Genomic DNA, 25,904 nt, shown 5'->3' with positions numbered 1-25,904 from the left:
TCCTTATATGCACAGCTTTCTTTGTTCTTTGATAACTGAGTCTTGGGAAAAACACCTGCTATTCAAGTGTTAATCCTGTGATCAGGGTTCCAGGCATCCATGCTCACTGGGTCACTCTGCCCTTTGTGGCTTTCCTGGAGAAGTTCTTGACCCGTCTGCAGAGGCCTTTACCTCCTTTGGAGCTTGTAGTGAGCTACTGCTGGTCTAGTTAAGGAGGTTGAATGCATATATCACACATATGGAGGGCCTGATGCTATTATGTAAAGCCCACCAAACTCGTGGCCCAACCCCCATTCAGTTGTTTGAAAATAAATGACAAAGAGCTGCTTGTGTAAAAAAGGAATTTCCATCAGGAGTTTAAAGGAGTGAAACTGTTGTGATTCTACTTCAGTATTCTTGATACGGCAAGGTAAAATAAAACAAAAGTAATCTGAAGAACTTTTCTTTAGTACAAAACTGTACTGAATTGTAAATGTAGTGCAAAAACTCTATACCAAGTACTGAGATCTCTTCTCAAGAGTGCTTTGTAAAATGTGTCCTGTAGATCCTGCTGCTGGTAATGTGACAAAGTATAGTATCTCTTCAAGTTGGTGAAGTTTTTGGATTATTACTGCCACATGGTTTGTATATCCTGGCAGCATTTGATGTTAATCATCGTGGAGATATATATAGATATATATATGAAGAATGGATGATTTTTTATAAATTGTTTACTCAGCAAATGCACAGATAAAACAATAGTTATACTGATCATAAGTTCTTTTGTCATCGATTTATCATTATCCCACAATGGCTTGACCTGCAACCTATTACTAATAGACCAGAAAATCATCTAATGTGTCACTGTAAAAATCTTTGCAAATTGGCACAATGACTAATTTACCATTTAAAAAAAAAGTCCAAATCTATTACATCTGTAACAATACACCCTGGCTTTTCATCCAGTATAAATAAAGTATACTCTGCAACCTTGGATCAATAAACTACTTATCAAAGATGTAATTAACTTCATTTTACAACTCAAACAGTTCTAAAACCAGAAACAAACACAGACTTCATGTAACAATGTATTTATTTTTGCAAAATTCTAGTTATATTTTTTTGCAGTGAATTCTTGTCAGTTTGTCTAAGCAAAAGAGCACAAAAATGCTGAAATAAAGATGAATATCTGTGTTCTCCTCGGTAGACTGGCAAAGTGCTTATGGTGCTGGGGAATTCAGCTCTATTGCAAATCACTATTGTGGTCTTGAGGGCCTAATATCCTTCAGGGGAGAGTATGAAGTACAAACCTTGGTTATGGCTTTTAAGCTGTGCTGTCTTTAATGATGTCAAATTAAAAGACTGTTACGTAAATTTACAGCAAATAAATGTTTTAATCACAGCTACAAATAACATCTTGTCCAACATTTTGTATGCTAGACTTTTCCAAGCAATGAGAAGAAATGAACTGACTCATAGCTTGTATTTGCTTAACAAAGCATTCAAGTGTGCAGGCTGTTAGTGCTATTTGAAATCCAGGTGCTGGAATGGTATTTGCAAGAGCCAAGGAAGACTAACAGCCTGCAGCTTACACCAACTCTCAGTGAAGAAGCTGTAATGAGTTGAGTTCTTGGTTTGGGCTCACTCAGCCTTGCTAGAAACTCGTAAGAAGGTGTCAAAATGGTCAGAAATGCTCCAGGGTAAAAATATTGCTTGAAAATATAGAATAGAAAAATGCTATTTCATATAAAAACGTATATGCTACTTCTCATTTGCAATGAAAACAGGACAAAAGCTGTATAAACTTTGCCAACTTTATTAGTTTCTCTTTCTCTTTTTGTACGTATGCACCTCTCCATTTGTTTAAAAGTCAGTTTTTCACTAAAGTTTGTATTTTTCCTGGTTTATCTAATGATTAACCTTTTTGTATATGCTCATTATTGTTGTCTGTTAAGTAAAGACAGAATTTTCCCTGAAACAGTTCTGTATAAAAAGTAACAGCATATCAAATGTTGACTAGTTCCAGAGACTTAGCTATTTCTAACAAAAGCTAATGAACTGCTAAAAGAGGAGGACTTTCTCAGCTTTATTGTGAGAACATTTTCTGACTCAATTGCACTTGTAAAAAGCTGTTGAAATGTAGATACATGTATGTTCCCTTTATATGGCAGCACCTTTCTGATTAATTTACAGAGCAAAGTCATCCTTCTTCTCCCTTCCATAGTCATAATTTACAAGAATATGTTGTTTTCCAACATTTTGTGTCATCTTTCCTCTTAATTCAACTAAAAGTTAAGACTATTCTCAATCAGTTGTGATGGATGAATGACTTCAGATTTTGTACCAAGATGAATACTCTCCAGTGGTGGGGGGAAATAATCTGTTTCTGAGGATCTTTCTTGGCTTTGTTTTTTCAGCTTGAAGTGCAATCTTGTTGTGTATTCCTTCCAAATGATAGCCTGCCTTCTCCAAGTACTATTGTGTCGGGTGACATTCCTGGGACTGTGCGAAGCTGGTACCATGGGCAGGCCAATATGCCTGGCACACTTGTCATCTGCTTGCCCCAGATAAAGGTTATGAGTGCTGGACACAAACACATGGAACCATTGCAAGAAATCCCATTTGTTGTGCTGAGACCCATCCTGGAAGAAGGTAGTGTGATAAACTCAAAAAAAGCTTACTCTTTAATTTCCATTTTTTACTGTTATGAAAATTATCTTCATTTTATTTTGAAAAATTCTGATTTTGTACTACCTTTTTAGCAGTATGTTATGTAATATTGATGTCTAGAAATAGTGATTACAAGGTTTGCCCCATGGAAATCAAAGTGAAACTCATCATCAAAGAGCTACTTCTGTGATATGTTTGGTATGTTTGAAGCTAAAAACTTCAGAAGTGCAATCTTTACCCTTGTTGGTTTTGCCATTCAAGTTGTTTCGTAGCCACTAGCAATGATTCTGACACAGCAGGAGGCCGCAGTAAATTCTGAATTCCAGGACAGAATGGAGACAGGTTAGGAAAAAATTCTCATCCCACCAAGATCTTGGATCTGAAATTCAGACTGGACATTAGTAAAAGATTGTTCACTGAGAGCTCCACAGGAAAGTGGTCGTGGCACCAAGCCTTTTAGACTTCAGGGTGCATTTGGACAATGCTTTCAGTCTTATGATTTAATCTTAGGTAGTCCTGTGAAGAGCAGGGAGTTTCACCTTTTGGGTCCCTTCCAGTGTGAGATATTCTATGGTTCAGTGTAAGATGAGAAAATAAATTCATAAATATAACAGACTGTCAAAAGAAAATAATGAGACTTTAATGGTCATCATAATAGGCAACAGTTGTGTTCTGTGTTGTATCTTATGAATTGTAGCAAGGTTTTTGTAGAGATTTGAAGAAAAAAAATTGTGAAGGTTGAGAAAAAGTATAGTAGTTCTTATTTGAAAAGCTAATCTTTGATAGGGACTTGAATTGTAGACCAGTTTGAGGAAAGAATCAGCCTTTAACATTCTGAACATTTCAAACTATGTTATTTAGAAAGAATTGTTACTGGTTTGTGTATTCATTCTAAAATGAAGAGAGAGAGATGCAGTAATTGTTCCACTGGTTTTGTGACAGCATTTTCTGGGAAAATTATGCTGTTTTCTGCATACTTGTTGCTGAAATATAAACAATGTAAGGGGTATGCTGTGAAAAATTAAGTCAAAAGCACATTCAAAAGCTAGTCCTGCTCCTGCCATCTGAAATTTATTTGGATTTATAACACTGTCTTCTCCTTTTATTCTGCCATTTATATTGGACCCTTCTCCTCCTTTCTGTATTTTTCCTTAACTCGCAGCAGCAGAAATAAAAGTGTCGTTTTTAATATTGAAAGTCATATTAGAGATGCTGCCATATGAAAATTAAAAAAAAAAAGTAAAAAAGAGGGAGAGAAAGGTATATGTGTTTTTCCTAATAACTTTCAGTAGGAATGATCTAATTTGCTAAGCATAGTGACAGATAGAAGAAAAATTGAACCAAAGTCTTTTTTTCATTTTAAACTGATGATGTAATTTAAACCATTTATGAAAGTAAGAAGTCATTTGAATTTTGTCAGACCAAGATTTGAAGGAAAGATCCTAGTGAGAGAAAAGAATCCCCCTGTTTGGGATAAAGCCTATAGTAAGGAATTTATTTGTGTGTGGCTTTGTGCTCTGGGAATAACGCCAAACAGAAGTTCTCACAATCTAGATATTTTTGATTCTCTAATGGAGCCATTGCCTTCTCCCATGCCAAAACTCCCTCTTAAACAGATTATTAAAAAATTTTTTAAAAGCATTAAAGTCACTTCCTTTGCTCCTTTCCTTGTAGAGGTAAATAATTTTAATGGACTTTTATTGTAAGAGTCTCTTAATTTGTTTTCTGTCTTTGAACAAGACTTCAGGGACATACCGTCATTCTTAAGACATGTTGCCATCTCTCTGAAATTATATTTATTCAAGGTTGCTTTTCCTGGTAACTATTTTTTGAATCATTCTTTCTTATATAAAAAGTATATAAGTAAAAGGCTTGTTCAGAAGGATACATTGTTACTTTTAAGACAGCAGTGTGCTCACTTATGTATTTTTCTTATTACATGCAAAACTAAAAAAGGAGGAAAAGAGAGCGTAGTCGTACTCTCATTTGGGGATATTTCAACCCACTCACTGATACTTATTGACCCCAAGATGTCAACTTACTGTAAAAATAGTTTATACATTATCCCACAATCAGGTCTTTGTATTTTTTTTTTTTTCAGAATTCTGATATATTTCTTTTCTGGGGTAATTGTAGTTTATAGGAATGCTTAAAAGAATGTTTTAGCACTTTAATTCAGAAACATAATATAGGTCAGTCATACTGAGCAACTAAGTATTCCATAAATTGATTTATCTATGTAAAGAATGAGATATTTCTTTGCACTTCTGTGCAAAGGGGATCCAAGGTGAGATTGTCCAACACCCTGCTCAGTCACTTCTTGAAAGCCTGCACATCCCTAAGGGGGTTTTTCCAGCGAAAGATTGTTCTTACTGTAAATACTTTCCTATATCAAGATAAAACCTCTCCCAGTGCAACTTTTACCTGTTCCCCTCTTGCCTGTCTTCTCTGTTTTGGCACTTTGCGAAGAGGAGGGCCCTCTGTCCTATTTGTAGCTGCTCTTTAAGTAAAACAGTTACTGAAAAGAAACTAAATAGTTAGAAACTCAGTTAAAGCAAAACTTAAATGTTTAGAGAAGAGCTTTACAGAGCGAGTTGTGACTTTTTGTGCACATCCAGCTTCAAACACTTGACAATTCATCTGTACAGTCTATAAGTCCCAATGTGGTAAATGTAGCTGAACAACCTATGTTGTTATGATCGGGATTTCTGCGCTGCTAAGTGGCCTTCCAAAAATTTAAACTCTTATAACAGGAAAATAAATTGAAACATGAAGGTAACTAAAATTTTGCTTTGGGTAAATCCTTGTTTTAAACTAGTAATGAAAAGTTTCTTGGCATTGATGAAATCCACCTGTGCTTAGAAATTTACACTTTGAATTATTTTAGTTACTGATTTTTTAATAATATTAATTATTGTTATATAATAATGTCCCTCTTTGGGTTCACACCAGTAACTTTTATGAATCCATCTCTGTAAAAATGTTTGTGTCAGATACAGAAAGATGCAGATCTTTAGGTAAGACAGAGTAAAATACTTTCTAGAAAGCAGAGTTCAAAATATCTTAAAATTGCTGTAGATATTGCTAGATATCATATTCTTGTTCTCATATGGATAGCAGTATACTGACAGTCATATGAATCATTGTATTCTAAATATTTAAATCTGAGAGATGGCTTTATGTTTAAACTCAATAATTTGTAAAGTGACTTGCAGGGAAATAGGAAATTAGGGTTTCTAATCTTATTATGTGAATTAAGTATAATGAAATGTATTGATCATAAACTACTGCAGTATAGTACAAGCATATAGATTTCATCCTGAAACAAAGCAGTTAAATATTTAAAGTAGAGCAGCAGTATGTTGGCATTCTTAGAAGTTGTCACCTTACATTAGATTTAAAAAATGTTCAACTTAAAATTTACAGTAATTATTTTTTCAGTTGTTGTATTTAAGATAAATATTATTAAAATAATGTGCTGTTTCACAGAGTTCTTTGTGTTGGAAGGGACCTTAAAGATCATCTAGTCTCAACCCTCCTGCCATGGGCAGGGACATCTCCCAGGTTGCACAGGACACCATCCAACCTTGCCTTGAACACTTCCAGGGATGGAGCATCCACAACTTCTCTGGGCAACCCATTCCAGTGCCTTAATGCCTTCATAGTGCATAATTCCTTCGTTATATCTAACGTAAACCTGCCCTCTTTCAGTTTATTTGAGTTTATATTCACTGTCACCGTTTATAAAATATGTTAATTACTTTATTCAACTTACCTGTTATAGTATTGACCTTATAAAATTAGTTCTCACATTTGAGAACCTGGGATTCTGCAGCTATAGAGCTGCTTCCCTGTTCCATGACTGGGAGGAAGTACAAGTGACCTAACATGGAGTGTTTGCATATATTTTTTTTAAACATTGCATGTCACATGAGAATGAGTGCATTGGAAATCCATGTGAAGACCAGCGTGAGTACAGAAAGGGAAATGAGGACAGAGTAGTCAGGATGCTTTTTGAAGATTCCAAAAGATACCATTAGCAAGTCTGGGAATAGATCCTAGAGCATATGCATGATAAAGCTTTCATGATCGCTCTCATACCATTATAATTTTAAACAAGCAAAATTTCTCTTTTGTAGAACTGTCAACCTTCTATACACAACATTGTGTACAACTGCCACTTCTGCAATCTGGTTTTTAAAATAAAGAGAAGTGCCATTAAAAAATGAGAACAAACACATAATTTTTAGTAGTTAGGTACATTTATCGATGTTATATGTCATGCATATGAAAAGTCTTATTATGAGCATTAGCAATTAACTCCAGGAAAGAAACAAAGTGCATCAGTAAGTACCGAAGAAAGTGCTTGCACATAGCAAAATTCTTTATTTATATATTGGAAAAATAACTCAAACACTCTATAGTAAGGGAGTCTTGCTAAACAATTGCAAATAGCAGACAAGTGATGAATGCTAGTTGTTTGAAAATTGTCTGATAACTGGGTTAGTCAGTTATCTATGCCAAATATCTAAAAGTGGTATTTATAAATTTAAGAAGATATAAAAGCAGTTGAAATAGCTTAATAAATAAATTTTCAAATACAAGTCAGTGATGATGCTCTAAGAAATTAAAAATAAGGATTTATGATAGCGGTGGATCAGGAGTTAACCAGAATCTTCAACCATAGCAGGGGTCTTTCATGTATATATTTTATAATCTTGTCATAAGAGATAAGGAGTGTGCTCTGGTTCCACTGAAGGCATTGCCAGGTTTAATTATATTTCAGAGTAAATGAATCTCATCAATTAGATGACAAAATAATAGTATACATGGATGGGAAGGTTAGATGTAGAGAAAATATCTGCCAACTGTGGCAGTGACTTTTTCTTCCTTCCTACCAGTAAATCATTCTTACAATCTTAGAAAAATCCTATAAGCGATGTTGCTTTTGATGTGTAGACCCTTCGAATTAGTTTTTTTAATCGTTTCACAAAACAAATTTGCAAATGAGTTCAAGTTTTTTTACAAACAAATAAGACATAGGTACAACAACAAAACAAGGATTTTTCAGGTGGGCAGTTCCAGTATAATGTTAGAATGGGCACATAATGTATATGGAGCTGAAGAAGAGGTAATTGATGACATTAGGGGGAATTTTATGGTTGTAAATTCATCATATCTTTACTACAGTGTTTTTTTCAACATACTGTGGTTTCATTGATAAAGTGTTTTCCTTTTCAGGTAGATAGTATATGCAGTCTAGTAGAGCTAACATTCAGTTTTTTCCTTAGATATTCTTTCTTTCTAATCCATGAAATATAAACTATGTGAATTTACTGTGGTGGTCACAGAGAAAAACGAAGTTCATGAGTAGTAATTAGAAACATGTCATCAGGGTTGACTTTGCATTTGAATTTTTTCCATCTATTACAATTAATATTTTGTATTTCTTGGCTGACAGAACTTGGAAAAAACCACAAATTAACTGCCTCAAAACTTTTAATCTGAAAACTTTCCAAAATATTTTCAAGTTACTTTGAGCTGAATTCTTCAGAACGTAATAGCTTCAAAATAAACTACTGAAGTATTCAGTTTGTGCTTAGGGTGAGACACACAGACTTTTCTCATATATACTCCTGACCATATAAATTTATTGCTGATGCCACCTATGGAAGAAAAAATAAAATACATAAATAAACAATAAAATAAAATAAAAGTCTTACTAAAATAATATGACAAAAAGATGTTGGAATCCAGCTTTATTTTAATTTCAAAACTCTTCTAATTTCTTTAAATAATCACAGTTAACAGTTTGTCCTATTTCTTAGTGTTCTGATTTCTCAGCAGGACAGTATTCACTGTAGGCCACACCAGGAAGCAAACACACTCTCCATATATTGTTTAAAAAACACTGTTTTGAATTTCTGCTGTCCTGTGAGACTCCAGTGGGCCCATTCCAGTGCATATTTGTATTTGTCTGCCATTTTCTCCTCTGATTCTCAAGACCAGCTCCCATGCTTCTGGAGTATTAGACTGATTTTGGACTCATGTCTTCAGGCTCAAATCTTGAAAAAAAAAACCCTCATATCCAATAACTTTCTGAATTGTCATATAGGAAGAATTTTTGTCCTCTTCGTCCAGATGAATTTTTTCTGTACAAAGAAGAAGACTGTTTCAGGCAAGGCTGAGGCTTGTGGATGCTCACTGGTCTGCTGTGTTTGGATCTAAGACTGCATCCAGCTGCTTTTATGGTACTTTGTATTGGGACAGGCAGTTTCTCTTGGTGAATTGAAAATTGAGTCTGCTGGGCACAAACTCTCTGTTAAGTTGCAACAAAAAGGCCCAACTTCCTCAGCAGAAAATCTGATAAATGGAATGAAGACTTTCTTTAAAGAAAAGAAAAGAAAACAACAGCAACAGCAAAATAACAAAGCCCCCCTGAAATACTATGTTCTTACACTTTTAAAGAGCAAAAACCCATGTCTGTTTCAGGTAAAGTGAGGATTACCCACATACCTTTCATTGACTTATTTTCCTCACTTCGTTTGAGCATTCTTTGGGTTTTGGCTTAGTGTTTCTCCAAAAGCCTAACTTTTTTCACTGGGACCTTGTTATCATATGTGAAAATGTATCAGGTTTACATGGCAAGGTTTTGGTAGCAAGGTGGACTTCTGTGAGAACGTGCCAGAAGCTTTCCTGATGTCCAACAGAGCCAATTTGAACCGGCTCCAGATGGACCCGCTGCTGATCAAGGCTGAGCCCATCAGACATGGTGGTAGCACCTCTGGATAATATATGTAAGGGTGAAAAAAAATGGCTTTGCCACAGTAACTAGGAGAGGGGAGTGAGAACATGTGAGAGAAACAAATCTGTGGACACCAAGGTCAAAGAAGAAGGAGGGGGAGAAGGTGCTTCAGTAAAGGGTTGCCTGTGGTGAAGACCATGGTGACAACACAGGTTGTCCCCCTGTAGTCCATGAGGGTCTGTAGTGGAGAAGATATCCATCCTGCAGCTCGTGGAAGACCCTGCCACACCAGAGCAGGTAGATGAGTACTGAAGGAGGCTGTAACCACTTGGAGTGCCCATGCTGGAGCAGGCTTGTGGCAGGATCTGTGAACCTGTGGAGAGAGGAGCTGTAATGGTTTTGAGTTTAGGACTTCCTTCCTGGTTGCCAGGAAGGAAGGAAGGAAGTATTCCATCCTATTCCTTTACATAATCCAACATATAAATAGACAGAGAGAGAAGCCTCTTCCTCTCTTCCCTTCCAGTGGCTCTGGAGGCATGGGTTCCCTGCTGTCAGTTCTGCTGTGTGGGCAGTAGGGCCTGGTGAGGCCTCGTGGACCTTGGGAGGCAGAGGGTGCTGGCAGTCGTTCAGCGCGATTTCTGTTGTCCCAAGGAAAGTAGTAAGATATTCTCTTGCTTATTCTTTAGTTTGCTAGATTCTGAGTTTTTGATTGTGCGTATCTCTTTGGGTTTTGTTCCTTTTTTTTTGTCCTTTTTTCCCCCTTCCCTTTCGGGATTGTGTATAGTATTTCAACTGTATATAACTGCACTATATGTAAATACATATATATATTTTAATATAGTCTGGCTAGCCTGGATTTTTTCATAGTTTTTTTTCTGTTTTGCTGTTTGCTGGAGGTTTTTGTGCTGGGTCTTGGGGACTTGGCGGAGAGCCAAATCAAAACTTAGACAGAAGCCTATGCTAGAGCAGGTTTTGCTGGCAGGGCTGCACCCCTTGGAAAGAATCCATGCTGGAGCAGTTCATGAAGTCTGTGTGAAGAGCCCACATTGGAGAAGTTTGTGGAAGACCATCACTCGTGGGAGGCAGTCCATGCTGGAGCAAGGGAAGAGCGTGAAGAGGAAGAAGCAGCAAAACCAACATGTGATGAACTCACCACAACCCCCCATTCCCTGTCCCCCTGCGCCACTCAAGAGGGAGAAAGTAGAGAATTTGGGAATGAAGTTAAGCTCAGGAAGAGGGGAGGGGCGCAAGGAAGATAATTTTTGATTTGTTCTTATTTCCCTTCTCTGGTGTTAACTGGCAATAAATTAACTTTCCCAAGTCGATTCTGTTCTGCCTGTGACAGTAACAGGTGAGTGATCTCTTCCTCTCCCTACTCAACCTGCAAGCCTTTGGTTATATTTTCTTTCCCTACTCCAGCTGAGTAAGGGAAGTGATAACAGTGGCTTCCTGGTAACAGTGGATTCCTGATATCCAGCCGGGGTCAACCCACCATAGGGATTCTGTTTCAGGTTGTGTAATCTGTGTAATCTATTGACAATCTAAAGAAAACTGATTGTATGGAAGATGCTGGCATTTTGTTGTTCATCTGTACACTGCCCATTCCCTCGCTGATTATTCTTGATAATGATTCGTGACAGCATGCCAGACATTTCTCTGTGTAGGCTTCCTCCTAAATGTAAGAAATGAAGTGCTAAGTGTATGAATATAGCAATCTGTTTTTAGAAAATCCATCACCTTTCTGTTCTTAGGAAGTTAAATGGAGGCAGTGGAAAAAGCTGCGCTGTGATCAGTCTCATCTGAGCAGTGCCTTGGGACAGGCTTCACTCTGTGGCACCACTGTGTTGAGATGCAAGCTGTAGATTTTTGGAGGAAAGAATTCACTTTTTTAGTGTTAGAAACTGTAAATATATATAAATATATAAGAGAAGGAACTGCCTCTGAGCTGCATCCATATGCTGAAATAAGTGGGGAGTGGTTTCTAGATATTTGTCAGTTTGAGGAAAATCACATGAAGCAAAAAGACTTCTTTAAGTACAATATTGTACATTTGTTCACTGTTTGTGTTAAAATTCCCAATGGATTTTAATTTTTTAAAAGTTGTAAAAAAATTATTGCTATTGTTTAGATTTTGAAATAGCAAAATTTTGGAATTGATGGTTGAATTATATTTGTGAGAGTTTGGGATCAATTTAATGGTTGTTGATTGCATTTACTGTGACTTCTAAGGTGGTTTAGAATAAGGCCTTTACTGAGTTGTGTGGAATTAATAGCCTAGTTTTTATCAAGCAATTGTTTAACTGTTTTCCCTTCTTTTTATTGACTAGGTGATGCTTTTCCATGGACAATTAGTCTGCATCATTTCAGTATATATACTCTTCTTGGACAACAGATGACACTTAATTTAGTGGAACCAATGGGCTGTACTTCTACTTTAGCTGTGACTTCACAGAAACTGCTTCCTTCGGGGCCAGAATCCAGACACTCATTTGTTGTCTGCCTCCATGTCGACCTTGAGTCCCTTGAAATAAAATGCTCCAACCCCCAGGTTGGTACATTTAATTGATTTATGAAAGGAAATTAAAAATAACTTGATTTAAGTACAATTGTTGTGCATTTTCATGAAGAGGGTCTCTATCTTAATTTTTTTTTAACTGGGCCATCAAGATCAAGGTGCTTAGATTAAGATTTGCTTTGAAGGTCTCTCAAGTTTTGTAATTTAAACTCTTCTCCACATGTAATAGCTGTAGTATAAATGCATCTTTTGGCTGATGGAGTGAAATGAATTGCAGATGTACCACTAAATGCTTTGGTACTGATCTGCTGTCACTGTGGATTCATATATTGAAGTGGTTGAATGTAATTTTTTTACTACATTTACATAGAACTAACATTTCTTCCAACATGAAGTGATTTTTAGGCAAACAAAGATGTCCAGTAATAAAGGGGAAAAAGCCTGAAATGAATGTGTGTAAACAGAAGTTACCACCTCATTTATGTTTATTAAGAGGCAAAGGTGTTCTTAGATTTTTCAGAAAGTGCACCCTGTATTTTACTTACCTGGACCAAGTTTGCTGTAGATCCAAATAGAGTAGGTTTTTAATTAATAATATTAAGAGCAGAGCATTGTTACAAGTGCAAGCCTTATCTAAATTTGAGTTGTGCATTAAAAAGAAAATTGAAGTAAACAGCATTTTTCAAGTATTCCTATTAAAGTGTAATCCAGTAATTTGTTTTGCAAACTGTAAGAAAATAGTTGCACTAAAAATTTAAACTGTAAGCTGCATATAAATCATATCATGAGCATTGTGAAATGTTAAAATGAAGTTGTACAGTGGAATATCAGACCAAATGTTGTCTTAAAGGATGTCCTTGTACACTGTGATGTTATTAATTTACTGATGTGTTCTAATGACTGAAAGGATGCAGACAAATTATTTGAGTTTACTGAAGGTTCTTGAACTGTTTTTTCTCCTTTACATGTGCCTCACATGTCCTTTCTGCTTTACTTTTGGAAAAAGGGGAAAAAAAAAGCCATCAGTCTTCTTTACCAGATGTTGCAGAACAGAAGATGAAAAATACAGTTACATAAACAGCATTTGATAGTTATAAATACAGAGTAACTATGAAATTTGATTCCTTAAATGACGAGCTGTATTTTGTCTATAGATGACAGCTTTAAAAGTAGGTGCTATTTGGTGAATTTATTAAAAAGTAACAAAGGTGAAGTATTTTATTTATACGACTATAATGATTTAATATGAAACCATGTTCTGATAGTCATGAAGTCAATAGATACTTCCAGTGTGCAAAATTGTATTTGGTTGTAGTTTTCAATTTTGTAGCAATGTGTTATTTTTAAAGTATAAAATGCTGTGACATATTGAGCTTTACTATTTTGCCAAATAGTCAGTGGGGTCTTATTGAGTTCTGTGTGGTTTTGCTGGGGAGGAATTGGAAGCAGTGAGAGGGGGAAGCCTTTTTAAAAAAATACTGGCAGAGTTATTCTTATTTTTGTCCTACCATTTCTATTCTCATCAATAGAGTGTTCTAAATATAATAATTATATATTAACTGTTATGCTCAAAAACACAAGGGAGAGAGTCCTTACATTAGCCCTTCTAATATAATCAGAAATGGATTTTCAAACTACTGAGACTACTCATTTGAAAAAGTGGAACCAACATGAATAGAAATCCTTCCATTTTAATGAGTAACAACCAGTGGAATAGTGTGTTAAAAATAATCAAGGATGTAACTTTAACTCTTTATCTGAAGTTTTGAAATTTTATTTACATGTAGACACGTGCTGTCTTTTTTGTTTTAAAAAGCTTTTGGTGTGAGGCCTTTTTGTATCTTCTGCTTTTAAACATACCTCCTTGAAAATCAGCTCCTTTAATAAAAGTGTACCTTTTCGTTTGGTGAACTTATTTTGACTCTAGTTTCAGAGCAGGATAAAATATTTTGGTCATACTACTTCACTGTCATGTTGCTGGTGAAGTTCAGAGATACAGCTACTGCTGTCTGAAATAGCCACTGTTTCAGAGTGGCTACAAGGATTGTAGCCTGAGCAATTTTAAAAAATCTCCCTGAAAATATAAGTAATTATTAACTTTAATGATTATGAGTACTGCAACCCCAATAAGATTTAAACCCTTCAGTGTTGGATTAACTAATAACAAACCTCTTCACCTTGTTATGTGAGTATAGATGTAAACACAAATTCTTTTTTTTTGCATTACGTTGTGCCTTTATGAACAATAGCATAAATAATTTTCTGAAAGTCCTGCTTCATTGGGACAAGTATAACTTAAATTATCCTTTGGTTTCTTGAAAAAAAAAAAAGGGACAGGGGAAGTTGCAAGCATGTATGATTTGGATGTCTGCCTGTATAGTATTAAATTTCTAGAGACATTTTTCCAGCAAAGCATCAACACTAGTTAATGTTAGACTAATCAATCAATCGTGGGGATGTTATTAGATGATCTTTCTGCATCACATGGAAAAGACTTGGGAAAACTTAGACATTTGAATTTGGTAATTTAAAGGTTGTCAGTGCATATCGGAGTGCTACAGACCTAAAATATTTTTAAGCATAACGGAAAGAGCTTTTTGTCACAGCCAGAATTGTCTGTCTCTAGATTGCGTTGTATATGAAGAAAAAAAAAATGTACTGGGAAGTTCACCTCCTTTAAGGAAAAATTCTGTCACAAGATTATATGACCTGCTCTGTGTAAGCCTTGAAACTTCAAAAGAAAATCCAAGATGAATTAAGAAGGTTTTTATAAAATTCCAGCACTTCACCTTCTAAGAAAGGACTGCAGCGTGTACTTTGAGACATCACACATTCTCACGCACAAAATCGAGTACTGTTTTATATCAAATGTAGATTGACAACAGTGTTTTTCTGCATCTGTTCTGCCCACATAAGAAGCCAGCTTCATGGAGTATAAGTGTCCTGAGGCTTAAGGTTCTTATAAATATGAGAATTTCAATTTTTTATAATGGCAAGTTGGGTATGGTATCCAGCTGTGAATCCGCTTATATATTGTTTGCAGTTTTCTCTGAGCTTGTTTTATACAGTATATTGCAGTATGTTGTCATACAAATTCCATGATTTATGCCTATTTACAAAAGACTTGCATAAATATCTTAGAACTGAGTCAAACAGTGTGCAAGTTAAACAGTGTGTTTCTGAATATTGGAATGACATATGCCAGGAGACTATTGAGTTGATAATGGATATTCTTCCAAAACCAGAGCACTTTCACATGCTGCATTATTTTTAAACAATTTAAATGAATAATTTTTGCACTGTTAATGTTTTATAAAGTTTATACATTTGCCTTCTCCTACAGACAGCATCTGTACATATGAACTATACAATAAATTACCTTTGTTCAATTGTTAAAATATATACTAGTAGAATTTTTATAAGACCATGTTCTTGTTTATGTTTCTGATCTATGTACCATATGTTTACACACAGCACAGATTATTTTTACCGAAATAACTATATTGTAACTGATGCTAATTATTTTATTTGCAGTGTAATTGCTTATCAGAGTGTTATAAATAGTGAGAAGTTCAGTTTTGCTATATTCTAAGTCACAGTGGAGAACTTGTATGATTTTTCCTTCCACACATTAAGAAAAGCTTCATGTTAAAATTAAATTTTATTTTTTTCCTTTAGGTGCAGCTTCTGTATGAACTGGCTGAGATCACAAGTAAAGTTTTGAATAAAATTCAGAGGAAAGGAGTTCTATATCAATCTTCTGTCTATACTGAAACCATGGCAGGACCTGCTCCTCCTAGTTCTCCAGTTAAAAGTAGTGTTGGTACCGCTCCACCAGATACCAGTACATACAGCCCATCTGCTGACATTGGGACCACTACAGAGGTATTTTATTTCTTTAAAAAATGTGTCACATGAGTTCTGATCATGTGGTGGTACGCAGTCAAGTAGGAATCAGAAAGAGCAGTAGAGTCCAGATGGAAAGTAACTTTGCCCCAATAAAATAATGAAGAATACTTTATTATGCATTTTGGTGGAACAAGAGGGAGGAGAGAAAAGAAGAAAGAAAAGAATTTGCTGTATTGCTCCTATATTTTTTATTTGTCTGTATCGTTTCTCTTTGAAGTGAGTGCATATTAGCTTGTGTCAAAAAGTTATGGTTAGTATGTGCAGGTCAAGAAGCAAAAGGCATTTTTCAAGTCCAGAATTATTAGAATAGTAATGTTGTTCTGAAAGGGATATGTAAGTGTACAGCATACTGAGGCAGGTGTCATTTGTTTAGTGGAGACAGGAAGGTGGAATAAAGTAAATGTGGACAGATACTTGAGATTGTAAGAAGTTTTGTCAGAAATTGAAAATAAGAATTAGAAGGCTAATTTTTAAATTGTCAGGAAAAGATTCATAGAATTGTTCAAGTAGGAGGGTAATATTTTTGGCTCAGTAACTGAGGAAAATTTTGTTCCATTTCTGATTTCGATGGGAATATTAGGTCTATTGAGGTGATTAAAATCAAAACAGGATGTAGGGTGTACAAGGGATTTAATTAACAGCAAAAAAAGAGAAGGGTGAACATTTTGAATTACTGTCATTGAAAAAGTTGGAGAGACTTGGAGAAAACCTTTGCCATGGGAATTCAAGCCAGAGTTTATATTCTTATAAGACTAGTAGCTACAACAATGCTGTATTTGACTTTTCAGGTACTATCATTTCTATGAATTTGAGTCAATATTTATTTTTCAAGACCACCTGTGATACCAATTTTGTGATTTTTTTTTTTTTTTAAAAAGTTAATGGTACTGTAAGGTAAAAAAGAATGGGTGGCCAGTGGAGGATTCATTTAAATGATTTGAGTGTTATGGGAAAGAACATCAAAGCTTGTCTTGACCTACTGCTTTCCTGTATTTAAAGCCTGAGATTTAAAGCAAAACAAACCTCAAAAAGCCAATTATCCCTTCACTCTTAGGACTAATTTTGTCAAGCTACCAGTTGGAATGAGTTGAATCACCGAGTAGGGTGACCAAGTTAACACATTCTAGATGATGTAACCAAAGCAACATTTTCCAAATGGATTTTTATTAAGCCATAGGGAAAATTACCCTGAGCACTCTACCAGCATTTTAAGTCAATATAGTCATTGCTTTACCTGAGTTTTTGTTTCTTTTTAATCCTTTACTGGCCATCAGTAAAAATAAATTTCAAAGTGTTTTGAAGCTATACAATGAAGTTTTGCAGATCATCATTGTAAGGTAGCCAGGAACATTGTTCTGACACAGTCCTGATGTCTATGAGTTCTATAGTACTGTTGAGGTGGGAAGGGGAAAGAAGTAAGAGAATCACACTTCACCAACCAGAAAGAAATAGTAAAAGGAACAGTATTTTCTTCTCACATTTCTAATAAAATATTTTAGCCAATATAAATTAAATAATTTATAACATAATGGTTGGCAGTATCTCCATCACACATTCTCTTTTGTGGTTGGTGTCTGTCTCTGAACTTATTCAACATATTTCATATCAAAGCACCAGCTAGGTTTTCATTATAATGACATGGTTCCTGTCCTTTTCCTTGAGGTAAGGATTGTTGAGAATTTAAAAATATATGTACTGAAAAATTAGCTAAGAAGTGTTCCCTCTCATTCTTTTTCCTCAATGAAAGCTGTTGAGAGAAGTTAATCAATTAGTTTCCCCGTTCCTTTTGCTAAGTTAATTACTATCACCATACCTAGCAGTAGATGAGAGAATTGGATTACTTCTGCTGTCTACAGGTACTACTTTGGACTACTTCAGTCTGCTGAGTGCCTCAGTTATAGTCCATATAGTATAATTTTAGACATTATAGACATTCTATGAAGAAAACTAACCTCCTTAGTATGTTCAAATATGCACAGAACCCTGTTACAGATGGTTTGTGCATAGAGCTATAGAGCTCTGCCCCAAGAGTAGGCAAAATAAGTCGACAGGCCTTGTAGACAAGAAATGTAGACAGATTTTTTAAATTGTTTTGTCTCCTGTGAAGTACAGCAGCTAGTTATACCTGTCAAGTTGCCTAATGGGCTGCAGATGTAAGTCTGTTACATCATGCAATTTTCATTGAGGCCAGGTTTTTCTTCTGGGTGAAGATGTAGTCCTCCGCAGTCTATCCAAGTACAGGTTGTTGTATATAACATCTATCTTAGACATATGACTTGTTATCTGGAGAACCTGTTTGTTCACAAGAGCCTAACTGGTGAAATCCAAACAAGTATTTTAAAACCCAAATTGAATTATCTTACACCAAAGTATAATTGATGGCTGAGTATTTTCCCAGGTATCATCTGAAGAAGTAATTTTAATTTCAAAAATGTAGAGGTGGAGAAGGGGATGTCAGAGTAACCTGAAGGCTTGTCAGCTTCATGTGTCATGGTAGTCTCCAAGTAGTCGTAAGAGACTGGTGTAGAAAAGCTGAACCATGGGAAGGGATTGGTAGTGTTTGGAGACAGGAAGGCAGAAGTTACCTTTAAGACCTCACATGGTGATTATAGGAACTGGGATGTCAGGAAAGTTAACCAACTGAGAAGTGATACTGCAGGGAAGTTGAGGATGACTGAAAGAGGCATGCTTTCAGTGAACAGGTGGAGGCAGCTTTGGAGAGGCAGCTGAGAACTCTGGAGCAGCATTCCATCATTTTCCTGGGTCTGATATATGCCTGTCTTGGTTTTGCTGATGGTTGAAACAGGACCACACCTTTCCCTTTCCACAGACTCTGAATTCAATTAAGAGAGCAATAAAAGCAGATGAGGCAGTTAGAGCGTTAGAGACCTAAAACCACCAAACAACCAACCTTGCTCGACTGGAAAAATACTTTACTTTTAATCTCTTTAGATACTGTCTACTTAACATATTTCATTTTCTAAAATGCTGGTATTGATTACTTATTGATACCTATTTTGGTCTTTAGAAATTTAGAAGTACTTAATATTGGCCTAATATTAATCACAAGGAAATCAGTGTTAGCAAATCTAGGTCCATGTGGTTTGATACCACCATGGATTTGTAAATTCTAACTTGATTTCAGATTATTGTAACAGTAATGTTTTAAATGAAAGAAATAGAAAGGTTAATGTATACAAATTGAGTCCATCTGGCACAATTTTACCTTGTAGCTATATATTTTATAGTCATTATTGCTGAAAAGCAGCAAAGTAGTATGTAGAGTAATTAAATAATAATATATTTTTCATGGGGAAATTTTCCAGAAGTTTGTTTTTTTTATCAGAGTCTGTATTTTGTTTATAAATTTCTACATTTTCGAGCCTTAAAATCCTGAAGTCTGTCAAACAAAAATACTTTGCTGCAATAGGTATTGGGGTTTTTTTAAGTTTAGAGATTTTTAACGTGTTTCGTTCTGTAGGAGACACATGATTATTTTTAGAGCTTCTTTCAGCTGCAATGGACTTGCTATAAATGAATTGGAAGAAAGCAAACTTGCACAACTGTTTATATTAAATAGCAAGAAAAAAGTAATTTGTTTATATGATCTGTGAATGATTTATATTTTAAGCTGTGTCTAAATCTTTTCTTGCTGACAACTTGATGGTGAACTCACAGTCCGATGTGGATAAAGCTATCTAGCTCACTGACTTAGTCTGGCGTGCTGGTAGAACAGGAAAACATCAGTGAGCAGCTGAAATACTGGAGGGCTGGAAACAGTTAATCATTTTTACCATCCCTCCTTTGGAACTGCAAAAGCAAAGGTAGTACAGACTACAACAGGCCACTTGTTACTGTTTACTTAAGTACAAACAGTGGTAGAAGTGTTTAGTCCTTGGGGAAACTCAGTGATTGAGCAAGAACGCAGAAGTTATTTTGATAAGGCATAGCATTAGTGTGGCCAAACTGTGATCATCCCTGAGCTTTAGGCAGGCCAAGGATGAAGGCCTCATATGTTTGGGTCTTCCTGATGAACAAAGATAAATTCTGTTAAGAAAATAAACTCAGTATATTGGTCAATTTGCAACAATTGGTAAAAGAATTAAATTGTGTATTTTAGAACTTGGCATAAGAAGTTGTGGGAAAATAGTTCGGGGTTTCTGACTCTGGCTTTATTTTTCAGTAGATCTGGAAACAGAGCAGAAAATTAATGCATAAACATATTTAACAATACCACGCTGGGTGCTGAAAATCCAAACTGAAAATTGAAACTCCGTGAGAAACAAGAGCATAGTCTTCCTTCTCACTTCAATTTCTTAGTTTTTCATGACAAAAAAAATTTAAGAACTTCAGCTTATTTGGGAAAAAATAGGAAAAGGACATCAGCTACTGCAGACCATCAGTTTTTCAGGTCCTGTGGCTCTGCCCAATGGTTGTGGTTGTACCATTAACAGAAGGCTAAGAAGAAATCCCATCTTTTTCATTTTTTTGCATCCCAAAGGACAGGCATATGACATACCTGTCTTCAGAGGAGCATCTGCCTCTGAGAAAGAGAATGAGTCAATTCAACTGTTTACGCATGTTTTAATGTCAGAAAAAAAATATAGGTAGTATGTTCACGTTAAACTGTTGAAGTAGGGGATGTGTAGAGGCTGCAACCCCATCACATCTAATAAGAAAGAACAAGATGTTGAGCAGCTGGGGGTGTCTCTTGATAAGCTCTGTATCTGCCATGGCTGCAATTAAGAGGTTATTGCTGAAAGCTCAGCTTACTGCAGTTTCAGCTATACTGACATGCTAGCTAGTCCAAGGGGTAGGACACGCGAGTGACCTGGAATACTGTGTGGGAACACGCTAGAGTACAGAATTGCGGGGCGAGGCTAAGCCCAGATGAGTTAAGGCCCTGGTTAGGACTTGCAGGGTCTGAGGTAGAATGAGTTCTAAACCCCTGGCAGTTGCAGGTCCAGTTTCTAATGATACATCTGGGTCGGTACCTGTAACTCTGGTTTTTTGTGAAATCCATAGATACAGTAGCTTGGAAGATGGTAGAGGCCACACTCCCTAAAATTCAGGATTTGCTGCTTTTAAATTTGGTTGCACCTTCCTGGGTTAATTTGCTTTTAATATATAGCTGGGGTTATGCTGGATAAATGAAGTTCTTCAAGAATCTCACAATACTGTTTTAAGTAACCTCGTGCCAGAATTATCAACTGACTGATTCTCTGAGAGGCATAGTACATAATTTAATATCTTCAGAAAAAAAATCTTAAAGAAGTGTGGGAAAATTATAGCCTCAGTTTTCTACAGAACAAAGTTATCTATATACTCAAACCACTAAATAAAAACAGCTCTCTGTGGAAGAAAAAACCCAAGAAAATGCATGAAACAGCTGAACACATTAAATTATGGAAATAAAAGAACGCAAATATAAAATTCAAAACTTGCCACAGTGGCAGGACATTATTTGCTGTTAAGTGTACCGCTTTAAGTTTCATCAACTATTGTTGTCTTCTTTTTTAACTATCAGAAATGTAGAGACCTGCCAAAATTTTAGAACAAAGTTGGTTTTCATGCAAAATCCATTTTGGAACATGTTCAGTGGGAGAGTGAGGGTGTGTGTGGAAGATGAGGAGGAGACAGTCTCTTGTTCCCACCCGTTCCATCACAGTTTATAAGTTATGGCTTGGCAAAATTAAGTGTGTTTACAGTTCAAAAAAAAAAAAAACTTGAAAAATTTTTCAGACTAAAAAAAAAAAGGAAGATAAATGCTTTTTATAGAATGCAAAGACCGGAGAGCCGCAAATGGGTGCACAGAACATCAGCATTGGTTTGAACTTTGTCTTGAACTGTATATAAGCATATTCTCAGGTTTAAATAAGTATTGTTTTTCTCTTTTCTTAACCATTAATTGGCTTTTATTTCTTGATACCTTGTGAAATCCATCTGAAGATCTCAGTGAAGGGAAATTTTTCTTGGCTGGCTCCTTCCTTCAGAGCTGCCCTGCTGAAGGGTTTCCTCCATTCCAAAGTACTGTTGACTCCACCATCTCTAAGAGTATGTGAGGTTTGATGAGAACAGGCATCCCCGACACAACTCCAACACAGAAGCATCATTTTTTAGGGCAATCATTCAAAGGCAAATTAGGAAGGTGTGGGAAATTACTGAAAGGCATTTTTCACTGCTACATTTTGTAGCTTTACAAGTGGGAAGAGTACATAGTCAGAAGGGAGGCAGGTTAATGTTCAAAGAGGGTTGACAGGGATAGTCCGAGAACAAGCGAAATGGCTGGGTGATTGTCTCCTGGCTTACGTCACTGTCTTATTAATGGAGCCTGCCATTTCAGGAGAAGCAATAAGGACTAAAATTGGTTAGCCCTGGAGAACCAGCTCTACCTACATCCTTTCAGATGCTGGGGAACTTCCAGGCCTTACACTCTCCAAGGCTACTTCCCCATATTTTTTTGTTCTAAGAACAGGTACCAGCATCCTTGAAGAAAGAAAACTGAGGTTTGCTTGCAGTGTTGAAAAGATATCTACTACCATATTTCTGTCAGTGCTGCCTTGTAGGATAATTAAGGGACTCTACAGAGAGTAGAGTTCTTTCTGAAGACAGTAGGATATGTCTTGCAAGGACATAGTTAGCAAACAGTATTCAGAGATAGGTGTCTCTGGACCAAAAGGTCTGAAAAGAAGCAAGAAGGATTTCGCTGGAGAAGCAAATAGGAAATATGAGTTACAGTTTGGCAGAAAGGAGTTAACCCCTGAATGTGTTATTTAGCAGGTTCTACCACACCTTTATTTTTTCATCTTGTTGCGTGCCCTACGTCCCATGTGCCGTCCATACTTTGGAGTTGGATGCGTCTTAGTGAAATGAACTATCTGATGTTTCTCCAATTAGATGTCCTGCTGTGGTAGGCATTAAATATTATTAGATACACAACAGGAGACAGGCCCTACTACATTTAATAAGCTAAATTTGCAGACAATGTGAGAGTAAAACAGAAGAAGGAAGAGTAAACAAAAAGTAAAAGCAGGAGGGTTATGCTAAGTCCATGACTTGGAGAGGGATCTCAGGTGGGATTGTGTAAGGAAGTTAGCTCAATGAGATGGTAGGGAATAAATGCTTTTTGCACCTCTGGAGTCTAACAGTTTTTCAAAAGATGGTCACCTATGACTCAACTGGCAATCTGTTCAGAGCTGTAAGCAATAACGCCTTATATAAGAAATATAAAAATAAATAGAAATATACCTGTTTTCTTTCATGCATTTTGATTAATGCAAAACCACTTTACCATAGATAACTGAAGGTGAACTGGGTCTTAATTTTCATTTCAGCACTTCATATTACGTGTGTTGAACTGGTCCAGGTATTATAGTCTTGTGTTTAGGTATTATTTTCCAGGAACATATGTTAGTTGCATGAGCTCTCCTTTCCTCATATGAATGAATACCTGGAATGGTAAGTTCTCTGTGTCAGCTGTTGACAACACAGATGGTTTCTTACCAATTGTGGTAAGTATCACTGAGTTTTTCAAGAGTAAAGGTTACTACACACAGATAAAGTACCTTTGCTGTTTCTCTCTGTGTCCTCTTAAGAGCTTAGAAAACCTACAATTAAATTGTAGGCCTGAGTTGATTGAAAATGTGATTTGTCAACATAAATGCTTCCATATGAGTTATGTCATTTGGTTTGAGATAAATTCTACCCATCCAGAAAATAGATTGCTAACAGAATTTCCATGCTCACATTCTCTAGTCTTGGACTGCAGAATGAGGCAAGTATTGTCACATTTTTAATTTTGCTACTGGAAGTAAGTTTTCCTGGAACATCTGAAGCTGAAGTGAGTGCATTCTTGCTTCTTGCCTGACAGGTTAAAATTGTTTCAGTCCAATTGCAATGCTTGCTGTGTTGATCTGATTTCCAGTGTCTGCCATAGAAATAATCTTTGCTAGTAATTAGATAAATATCAAACATGTTGTTCATCATCATTTACATTGTCTAATCCCCCAAACCTTCAATGAAAATTAAGACTTTGAGTGTTTATTGATCTGTAAATCTTAGAGACAACTTGATCTTAGTGGATCAAAGTGACTGTACCTTGCTCCTTTCTTTTGTGCTTGAATGAAGTAAACTTGCAACACATGGTGGAGTTGCAAGTGAAGATGCTGCTGGATATTTAGTGGCTTTTGGTTGACATCAGTGACTTAGGTGTCCATTACATTCAGTTTAATAGGCTGTAAACACTAGGAGCTGATGAGCATTTATATGTTTGCATCTTTCCTTCCCTAATTGAAGACAGTAATATCCAGCAAAGGAGCAGACTGAAGTCTTATGGCTGGTAAATATTATCAGAACATGCCTGCATTGCTCTAATAAGCCTACATAACAAGATTTTCAATATAGCTTTCATTTGTCATGTACTTTTCCTAAAAAACATTAACCTTTGTGTCTTCTTTGTTGAACCCTTTATGTTTTAGGGAATGAACAGAGATAATTGATGGCACAGAAATCAAGCACATTTGTCAACATTTCTTATATTTAAGAGTATTGCAAGTGACAATCATGTTTTTTAAAAAAACCCAGAGTTTTAGAAAGTGGCAACTAAAACATTTCCGGTTCTTACAAAAAACTTTTATTTTTTGAAACCTCTTTCCCAAGTCATTACAGGGAAGCATATAGAAGGGGAAAAAATAACCTAAACCTAGTGTGTACGTAGTATAGGTGTTATGGTCCTATTGCATCTCCAAATATTTCTATCAGCCTATGTTTTTGATGATAGTGTTTCCACAGTGTAGAGTTAGTGAGGAAAGCTGTGGAACTGTCATGGAACCTTAAATTTTTACCATATAGTCTTTGCCAAAGTCTATTATCTCTACTTTGTTTATTTTTTCCTGATATTAAAAATGGCTTGATTCAAATATACTATTGGTGAGTCTGTGTTTATATAGTTTGGGCATCTGCATCAGTCTTGAGAGAAGAAAGAAGTGGAATGCTAAAAAGCAATACTATTTTCCTCAGCTATTGCTTCTGTTTCATAGGGTGATTCTCTTCAGGGTGGTGATGATTCTCCATTCTCAGACTCCATTACACTGGAACAAACAACAAGTAATATTGGAGTCTCAAGTGGACGTGTCAGCCTATGGATGCAGTGGATGTTGCCAAAAATTACTATAAAATTGTTTGCTCCTGATCCTAGAAATAATGGCACAGGTATTCAGCACTTTTCCCCCTAATGTGCTGTTTTGAATTTCATACATTATTTTACAGCAGAGTATTAGCTATTCAGAGCTTGTATCGACATTACTGAACATTGTAACACAGAAAAATGGGTTGGATCTGTATTTAAACTACAGCAACAAGCTCTAGTTAGGTTAGTGTGTAATGTTCTTTGCAACAACCGCAGTATTCTTTGGCATAAACTTCCCACTCCATGTGGAAAGATAATTATGTTACATTGGAAATAAGTTGGTTAATTTATTCAATAAAATGCTTCATTTATTGCCTTAGAAGCAAATATGTTTCATTTTGATATGATTTAATAATTATTTCATGTATGTCTATATATAGTCATGTAGTTTTGTATTGATAATTTCAAATTTAAATGTAACATAATCATTATAGTGTAGTCCTAACAGTCATAGGAAGTTTAATATGGAGTTCAGTGGAGAAGTTTCAACTTCTCTGCTGAAAGCAGAAATATGTGTGGTACACAGTTTATCTTTTTTTCTTTGAGATTAAAGTTTGATTATTGTCCAACAGTAATTTTTTGAAAGCAACTCAGATTCCATAAACTGCAGGACTTCAAATTTCTTTTTTTTTTTTACTAGGAAACACTACTGCTTAGTAATTAACACCGTTGCTCATAGATATATGAAAAAATAACGTGACTAGTGGTTAAAGCAAATTTTCAAGAACCTTTGATTTTAAAACACTAATTACATGAGAGAAAGAAAACTCCAGTATAATTAGAGTAAATATCTTGGCAAATATATTTTTACTTTTCTTATTCAGGAATTATACTATGAACACCTGAACTGAAAACCCCATATATAAGCTTCTCTACACATTTATATAAAAAGGTTTGGA

General features: G+C 35.8%; 1 protein-coding gene across 1 annotated transcript in view; it reads left to right on the top strand.

Annotated features, from left to right (window-relative positions):
* VPS13B (vacuolar protein sorting 13 homolog B) overlaps window positions 1–25,904 on the top strand; it is a 424,599-nt gene that overhangs the window by 207,580 nt on the left and 191,115 nt on the right. Inside the window, 4 exon segments of the mRNA XM_032708140.1 lie at window positions 2,397–2,631; window positions 11,722–11,942; window positions 15,588–15,794; window positions 24,857–25,028. Of these exon segments, the coding sequence (XP_032564031.1) occupies window positions 2,397–2,631; window positions 11,722–11,942; window positions 15,588–15,794; window positions 24,857–25,028 (835 nt within the window).

Source organism: Chiroxiphia lanceolata, chromosome 1 (genome assembly GCF_009829145.1).
Source record: "Chiroxiphia lanceolata isolate bChiLan1 chromosome 1, bChiLan1.pri, whole genome shotgun sequence".
Lineage (NCBI taxonomy): Eukaryota > Metazoa > Chordata > Aves > Passeriformes > Pipridae > Chiroxiphia > Chiroxiphia lanceolata.
The sequence above is the reverse complement of the archived record's forward strand: the minus strand, read 5'-3'. Positions and strand labels throughout refer to the sequence as shown.